The following is a 9,014-nucleotide window of genomic DNA, read 5'->3' on the forward strand; positions in this document are numbered from 1 at the left end:
AAAGCTTGGGATTAGATACTAAGTTAATGATGTCGTTGGTATATTTCATAAGACCACATTCCTCCAAGAATTGTTGTAATGATCATATGAAAAAACATTTAGAATGCTTGACAAACCTTTATGCTCAATATAAATGCTATCTATTATTATTATTATTATCATTGAGACTCTGCAAATGGTCTGGAGCACTAAGAAGTTAAGGGACTTGTCCAACACCACAAAGTCTAATGTAGCAGAAGCAGAGTTTGGACCCAGCAAAGTGGTTGCAACATTTTACATGATATACTATGACCACTTGAAATTACACCAGAAATGCAGAGTAGTTCAATAACAGGAAAGCTATATTCATAATAATAAAATTCATGTAATTATGTTAACAGATGCAGAAAGGGCTTTTAACAATTTATAATACCCATTTATGGTTAAAAAAATTGTAAAGCACAGGAATAAATGGACCTTTCCTTAATATGGTGAAAAGTTAATTATCTAAAACCAAGTGGTAGCATCATTTATAATAAAGAAAATATAAGGAACCTTTCCAAAAAGATGGCAGATAAAGCAAAAACTTGTAGTTATTTCTATTAATTATGTTGTTCTGGAGATGTTATTTTAGTTTAAGATAAAGAAATTGAAAGAATAAATATAAAGAGGAAACAAAATTGTTTTGCAGATGATATGCTGGTTAAAACAAAAAAAATTTTTGTAGCAAATGTCACTGATAAATGTCTAACAGACAAGAAATATCAGGAATTAACATTAATACTTAAATATAAAATCCAATAGAAAACTACTCAAAGGCCAAGGACAGGTAGTTTTCCAAAGATGACATAAAAGCTATCATATGAGAAATGTCCCAATTGAGTAATAAAAGGAGTGAAAATAAAAACAACTTTGAGATTCACCTTATATTTATCATATTGTCAAAGATAACTTTTTAAAAGAAACCTCTTGGTAGGAATTGAAAAGCAATTTGGAACTATATCCAAAGTCTACTGTCTATTGTGCTTATACTTGGACCCAGAAAGACACTGACACATCAAAAGGGAAATAAAGTGGAGAGAAAAAAACGCACATATTTACAAAAATATTGGTCATTACTCTTTTTATTACAGGAATGAACAAGAAACAAAGTATATGCCCAACAAACCTGGTAACAGATAAGCAAACTGGTAAGGAAATGTAATAAAATGTTATTGTGTTATGAAAATCAATCAAGCAACATTTATTAACCCTCTGTAGTGTGCCAAGCCTTGAGCTAAGTGCTAGGGATACAAAAAAAGCAGAGTCCCTGCCTTCAAGGAACTTACAATCAAATAACCAAAGGATCAGTTTCAGAGAATGCTGGGAAGATTTGAAAGTACTGATGCAAATCGAAATGGTGTGAACTAGGAAAAAATTTACACAGTGGCTATCATGATGAAAAGAACAGCTCTGAAAGCTGTAAGAATTTCGATCACTAAAATGACCAAGCATGACTTCACAAGACTAATGAAACTCACATTTCAACTCTTGGCGCAGAGGTGATAGACAAGGAGTACAGAATGAGACATTCATGACACATGGCCAATGTGTGAATTTATTTTATTATATGCACCTGGTCAAAGAGTTTTTAAAAATATATATTCCTGTCAGGAAATTTAGGAACTAGCAAAGGAAGTAGGTTTGGTGGAGAGTATATGTACATCGACTATTGATAAAAAAGAAGCAAGTTTGGTCATGAAAATATACTACAGCCCACCTGGACAGAAAAAAAGAACATAAAAATTCAGGAAACATCTCAAACCCTGGCACAGTTCTAGCCTGCTCATAACCTGTTGATTATCATAAAATTATCATAAGCATAGAAAGTTATCAAAGGCAGCTCATACATTTTTGTCTTGGTTACTAACCAGTTCATCTTGAGAAAAAGTAGAAAAACCAATTTTATAAAAACGCATTCTATATCTGATTCTCATTAAAAAGGAATAAGTGGCTTCTGGGTAGAAGCAACCTTGGAGGGGAAGCAACTAGTCCATCTTTTAATAGTGGAAAGGAAAGCTGACCTTGGCATCATGTGTACTCTGGATACATGTGAAGATATCACATCTTCACATAAAGGAAACATAAGTAGAATTTTGCAGACAAATTCTACAGGTAAAGTGAACTCAGAAGGAATGGGAAGACTTCAAGAGTGAAATCCATAAGATAGCGAAGCAATTCTGAGTTTGAAAAATGAGAGTTTAATTAAGAACACTGATGAGGATGATTGGGAACTCATTAACTAATGAAGTTTTTTTTTTTTTAAAAGACACCTAAAGATGAAAAGAAAGACAGGTGATAGACACAAAACATGACTGCATGTCATGGTGCTGGATCAATAATGTCAAAAATTTAAGGGTCTGAATGCACTAAGTCTGGCAAAGAAAGATAAGAACAACAAAAAGATAGTCAGATAGGAAAAGGTCTAAGAAAGGCTAGGATCACAACATGGAAGAATAAAATGATTGGTGAGCACTGAGAGGGGTGAGCTTTGGTCTGTTTCTCCTCGGGCAAGGAGAATAAATGATGATGGGGCCAGAAAGGACAGAATACAGGTGCCCAAAGAAGAGCAGACACCAAACAGAAGAGCACTTGGCTACCCTAGCTGAGCTTGTCACCTCAAGGGCACAAGCTGGCCAGTCTGATTTAATCAGTCAAAGTCAAGAAGGAAGAAATACCTGCGAAGGCAATATTCTGGAAAGGCAGGGGAACATGTAGGAGGGAAGTCTGCCTTCACAAAGATCTGGCCTGCTTCCCTCCTAGAAGAGTGGGGGAAGAAGAGGCTGGCAGTAGAGTGCCCTAAGTGCCAAGAAGATGCCAGAAGTAACAAAGGAGGTTCTGGAGTTCACTGAGGAGGAGAATGGAGGGGGACATGGTGGGCCTGCACTTGGGGAATGTTACCTTGGTGGCCGAATGGAGGAAGGCCTGGAGGGGGGAGAGGCTGAAGGCAGGAGGCTACCGTAATAGTTCAAGCACAAGGTGATGAAGGCCTCCCTCACAAGGGGGCGGGGGGGAATGTCAGTCAAAGGAGGGGGTGCATTTAAGAGAGGTTGCAAAGATGAAATCAACAAGCCCTGGCAGCAGCCTGGAGATGGAGGTGAGAGTGAGTGGGGAGGCTGGGAGTGAGGAAATGAGATGCAGGCATTGCTGTCCATATACACATGGAAGGGGATGATGGGGGTGACGGTTTGGGGGAGAGAGAATGACGTCCACTTTGGGCACGGTTAGCCTAAAATATCTACTGAATGTTCGGTTCAAGGCAGAGTCCTAGAGACATCTCAAGTTCGGAAAGGCAGGTGGAGGTGGAAGGCAGCAAGGTGGCCCAGAGAGAGGTCAGGGCAGGAGGACCTGAGAAGCATCAGCTTAGAGATAGTCATTATATCCACAGGAGCTGATGAGATGACCAAGTAAAATAGTGGATGGGGAGAAGACCCTCTGGACAGAACCCTGTGGGACAAGCAGAGAGCTCCAGCAGAGGAGACAGGGAAGGACTGGTCAGAGAATCAGGAACTGTAAAGAAGCCTAAAATTTGGGGAAGGACACTGGATTGCAATTGAGATCCCCAGTAACCCGGGAGAGTGGGATGAAAGTGCAATGAGAGCTCAGCAGCCAGACTCTCAAGGGTGAAAAAGAGAAGGGGAGGGGGGGAGGGAAATGGAGGCCCCAACCATAGAGGGCTTTGTCAAGGAGTTTAGCCACAATGGGCTGCCTAGCTTGGGATGATAGAAGGGACAGGGATCAACTGAGGGGCTTTGAGGATGGGGGACCCCTGGGCATTTTTGTAGTCGAAGGGAACGAGCCCGTAGAGAAGGAAACTGGCAATCAGTACAAGAGTAGGCACGAAAAGAGGGACAACCTGCTGGAGAAGAAAGGATGGAACGGGATGGTTTGTGCAAAGGTGGAGGACGCTGGAAAGAAGTGAGGTCACCTCATCGGGTGAGATGCCAGGATTAGACGGCAGCAGAAGACATTCTTCCAATTAATAAGATTCCAGCATGGGGGAGGGGTTGATCATGCTGACAGGCTTCGGGCGCCCATCCGGTCTATTTCCACGCCCGATTCTTAGACAAGCTTTCACAAATTACAGGCAGAGTCCAGACCACCCAACAAGAACCTGAGGGTCTTTTTTCTCAATCCCACGCCTAGAACTCAGTAACATCTACTTTCGTCCTAGGGCCCGGTAAAAAGAAGGGGGATGTGGACCGGCAATCTACCACTGGATACAAATCACAGGATTGAACAGCAATGCCCTTGGAGCAGCCGGGAGCGTTGTTACAAAAACTCAAGGCCACAGAGCAAGCACTGTAACAAAGGCTTGCGGAATAAATGAGGGGCACTTTTCACATCCTCCCCCAGGCCTCTCGGGACGCAACAGCCCCGGGCGCTGGCGGACTAGGCGCCAGGCCAGCCGAGGCAGAGGGGCGGGGAAGGGAGGAAGTCGGTGGGAGCGCGGAGGGGGGTTTCTGCCAGGGACGTCGGGTCCGCTCCTCGGCCAGGACGGGAAACTGAGGCCCGGGAGGGGCGGTGACTCTCGGGTTCTCTCGGGGCGGTTTTTGAGGCAGCCGGAGCTCAGCAAGCCCGCTTTCCCGGTGCATAACCTGGGGCTCACTGGAGATGGGTTCAAATCCCGCCTCCGCCCTGAGATGCCCATGGGCCCAGTGTGTGGGAGACAGTCCCAGCTCTCCCCCGGACCTCACGGGCCCGCGTCGGGCCTCAGCCTGCCCGCGTGTACGAGGGGTGCCCCGGCGGGGGCAGGGCAGGGGCGGCGCCGGGGGCTCCCATTACCTGGTACTCATTTTTGAACATCCCTGCAGGGAGGGCCGCCGGGGCCGGGGCCTCAGAGCGCGGCTCTCCGGCCTCCGCGCCGGTGCATGGCCGCCTGCCCGCCCGCCCGCCGCGCCCGGGATCTCGGGGGCGAAACCGCGTCACCGGGGCGGCTGTTAACTCCCAGACAACAACGTGCCCCGGGGAACCAACCGCATGCCCGCCGCCGCAGAGCCGGGCGGAGACGCGCCCCTCGGACCCCACCTCCGAGCGACGCCGCCGCGCCCGCCCCGCCAACGCCCGGGGGCCGGGCGTTGGCGGGGCGGGCGCGGCGCGGAGCGATGGCGTCACCGAGCACGGCCCGCCCCCGTGAGCCCCGGCCTGCTCCGAACGCTCGGGCGCCGCGAGGACCAACTCCCAGGGGGCGGGGCGCTAGGAAGAGAAGGGAGGGCAGGGCCCGAAATGGGCGGAGCGCTAGGCAAAGTGGGACACTGAGAGGAGTTAACGGCCTAAGAGAAGGGCACTAGGAAGGAGAGGGCTTCAGTGGCGTCGCGCGGTGACGTCAGGACTCAGGCACATAGGGCAGAGCGTCTGCAAGATAGGCTCCGGAGCGCCCGACGGGGCGGGTTAGGGGCGGGGCTTCAATGACGTACGACGTAAGAAGCGGGATGGGGGGCGGAGTGTTTTGCAGCTCCCGCCCTCCACCACGGAGATTCCTCTTCTGTGAAATGGTCCTCCGTTTAGCCCATTCCCTGAATATCGGGCTCAGTAGCGGATGGTTCTGTACTGCGCATGAGCGGCTGGTGCCACGCCCCCTTATCCCATGTAGTTTGAGACATCTACCCTACCTTCTGGTAGCTTCCGTTCTTCCAAAGAAAAGAGCCCAATGATGAGGGCCATTTACATTAGATGGGATTAAGATCCGCGCGAGACCCCGGAGACCTCTCTCCGTTGTTCGATGAGAAAATGGAGGGACTAAGGGAGTAAGAGCTGAAGAGAGAATTTCAGGCATTGGATCCTCACGGAAGGAAAAGCCAGGACGGTGCAAAAAAACTCACCTGGACACTCTCAGACCCCTCTCCAGCTTAATAACTTTAAACAAGCCTGAAACGCCTTTAAATAACGCCTCCGCACTTCTGGGGGGGGCCACCAAAGCATGGCGGGAGACAGTGACTGACCCAAGGCAACCTAGGTTGGCAGGAGGTCTCTCTCACTGAGGATGTGGTCCCACTGAGGCATTGTGGGTGGAGCTGTGAACGCATCCAGCCATTCTGGAGAGCAGTCTGGAACTGTGCTCAAGAAGTTATCCAACCGTGCATCCCCTTTGACCCAGCAGTGCTTCTACTGGGATTATATCCCAAGGAGATTATAAAGAAGGGAAAGGGACCTGTATGTGCACGAATGTTTGTGGCAGCCCTTTTTGTAGTGGCTAAAAACTGGAAACTGAATGGATGCCCATCAGTTGGAGAATGGCTGAATAAATTGTGGTATATGAATATTATGGAATATTACTGTTCTGTAAGAAATGACCAACAGGATGATTTCAGAAAGGCCTGGAGAGACTTACACGGACTGATGCTGAGTGAAATGAGCAGGACCAGGAGATCATTATATACTTCAACAACAATACTAGATGATGACCAGTTCTGATGGACCTGGCCATCCTCAGCAACGAGATCAACCAAATCATTTCTAATGGAGCAGTAATGAACTGAACTAGCTATACCCAGAAAAAGAACTCTGGGAGATGACTAAAAACCATCACATTGAATTCCCAATCCCTATATTTATGCACACCTGCATTTTTTATTTCCTTCACAAGCTAATTGTATAATAATTCAGTCTGATTCTTTTTGTACAGCAAAATAACGTTTTGGTCATGTATACTTATTGTGTATCTAATTTATATTTTAATGTATTTAACATCTACTGGTCATCCTGCCATCTAGGGGAGGGGGTGGGGGGGTAAGAGGTGAAAAATTGGAACAAGAGGTTTGGCAATTGTTAATGCTGTAAAGTTACCCATACATATAACCTGTAAATAAAAGGCTATTAAATAAAAAAATAAATAAATAAATAAATAAAGAGAGAATGTGGTCCAGCATAGGCTCACCAGGCACACGGACATAAAACATCGACTGGTTTCTGTTGCTTTTAGTCCTTGGATGGTAAGGAGATCAAAAGGAAATTAATTACAGGGGAATTTTTGTTGGTACTGGGTACAAGACTGTTGCAAGGTCCGTATTTAATTCTGGATTGCAGACCCAGGCGGGACGAGTAGAATATGTGATTTGTAGGGGAATAGAGGTTATAGTCGCAGTTTCCAGAGTGGAGAAGAGCACTTGTGGTCACTCACAGACCAACACATTGGCCAGAATATCAGTGATCCCACCTTTCCTTAGATCCTGCCGCTTTAGTGAAAACTCATAAACCCTTAGAACTAGGTCTGAAAAGAACAGCAGAAAACCCCCTGAGACTTGGGACAATGACCTCTCTTTTTTGGAAGCAAAGCCCGACTTTAGCATAAAGTAAAAGTCAAATACCCTGGGAAAATGAACAAGTAAAAACAAAAAAAGTTACTGTGGTGACAAGATCCAAACACAAACTCTGGAAGAAGATAGAGTCAAAACTGCTACATCCAAGCCTCAAAGAAAGACGGGAGATGGTCTCAGGCCCTCCCCCCAAATTTAAGTTCCAAAAGGAATTTAAAAATCAAATGAGAGAGAGAGGAAAACTTAGGAAAATTATACAAGAAAATTATGAAAAGAGTCAACAGCTTGGTAAAGGTGGAGAGTGATACCCCTCCCCCCCAAAAAAAAAATACTGAAGAAAAGATCTTGAAAAGCAGAACAGGCCAAATGGTATAAGAAACGCAAAATTTCACTGAATAGAATAGAATTCAATTAAAAAGCAGAATTGACCAAGTGAAAAAAGGGGTATAAAAATCCACTGAAGAGAATTCCTTAAAAGCAGTTTAGTTTTTAACAAAGGAAAAAAACAAGTTCTCTAGTGGAACTTAAAATTGAACAGGAGAAAGAAGCCATTAAAGGGAAGATGCTATGAGGTGGGACACAGTACATCATACATATCCAGCTATTTCTGAAAAAGGAGTTAACAGAAATCTATAGTTATGGGCAGATCTTTTATAAGGGAAATATAACCTCAAGGATTTGACTTCATAACTTAGAGTTTCTAGAGACCCTTACCTGAAGTGGGATTGTAATGAAAGTCCACTTGAATTAAAAAAAAAAAAGCAACCTACTTAAGAACAAAAAGCTCACAAGGTTGAGATGATCCCATCAGTGCCTTTTACTGTTTGCCTACAGGAGAATTATAAACCTACCAATGCTTCAGATTTTCTCTGCTTAGCACCCACCTAGCTACCCTACTATGGTAGACCCTACTTAAATATAATGACTAATTTTATGGTTAAAAAAATCTTGCAAAATACTTCAACAAAATGAAGGGGAAATCAAGAAATGAAAGGAACAGAGGAACAAAGTCCCTTTTAAGGATAAGAAATATGGTAGTTTGTTTTGGATTACCAAGACCTTAAGAGTAAATATTTTTGACTTCAGCATTTTCTCCTAGCATTGAGTGTTCTCTCTTTCCCAAATAATTTGGCTCAAGTCAGGTTATGTCACTAAAAGGAGATCGCATTTAGGTTTCCTTTTTTGTTTGTTTTTGTAAATTGTTACATTTATTTAAGAAGGTAGATTTGGTGATCAACTAATTTGTCAACATTAAGAATTAATCACTTTACAAATTTTTACAACATTTTAAGTACTTTTCATCTTTTACAGAAAAAATAATTTGATGATATATTAAAATGTTTTTGTATAACATTTAGAATGAATTTAACCGGGGGCAGCTAGGTGGTGCAGTGGATAGAGCACCAGCCCCGAAATCAAGAAGACCTGAGTTAAAATCTGGTCTCAGACACTTAACACTTCCTAGCTGTATGATTCTGGGCAAGTTACTTAACCCCAATTGCCTCAGTAAAAAAAAAAAAATGAATTTAACTACCCCCCAAAATTGAAGTTAACATGTTTTGAATATAACATCTAGTCAACCATTCAATTCAGACAATTCAATACATACCAACGTGATAGCAAACTTGCTAAAGACCACTATCTTTCTGAATTGTATCACAGAATAGCTTATATCATAATAAAAAGTCATAGTTCAGTCCCCAAATTACTGGAGAAATAATTAAATTTATTTCATGTATA

At 44.1% G+C, this 9,014-nt stretch overlaps 1 protein-coding gene across 6 annotated transcripts in view; it reads right to left on the reverse strand.

The window, feature by feature from the left end:
- The window catches only part of C1H3orf67 (chromosome 1 C3orf67 homolog), a 196,915-nt gene extending 191,838 nt beyond the window's left edge, over positions 1-5,077 (reverse strand). For 4 of the 6 annotated variants that reach the window (XR_004232115.1, XR_004232116.1, XM_031953419.1 and 1 more), the window contains exon 1: positions 4,804-5,074. Coding sequence is in view for 3 of the 6 variants with exons in the window: in XM_031953419.1 (XP_031809279.1) it covers positions 4,804-4,824 (21 nt within the window). In the remaining 3 variants the exon portion in view is untranslated. Of the gene's footprint in view, positions 1-4,803 lie in introns of all 6 variants that reach the window. The other 2 variants (XR_004232117.1, XM_031953437.1) reach the window with 2 other exon arrangements.
- Positions 5,078-9,014: the final 3,937 nt, after the last annotated feature.

Source organism: Sarcophilus harrisii, chromosome 1, assembly GCF_902635505.1.
Source record: "Sarcophilus harrisii chromosome 1, mSarHar1.11, whole genome shotgun sequence".
In the NCBI taxonomy this organism is placed as follows: Eukaryota; Metazoa; Chordata; class Mammalia; order Dasyuromorphia; family Dasyuridae; genus Sarcophilus; species Sarcophilus harrisii.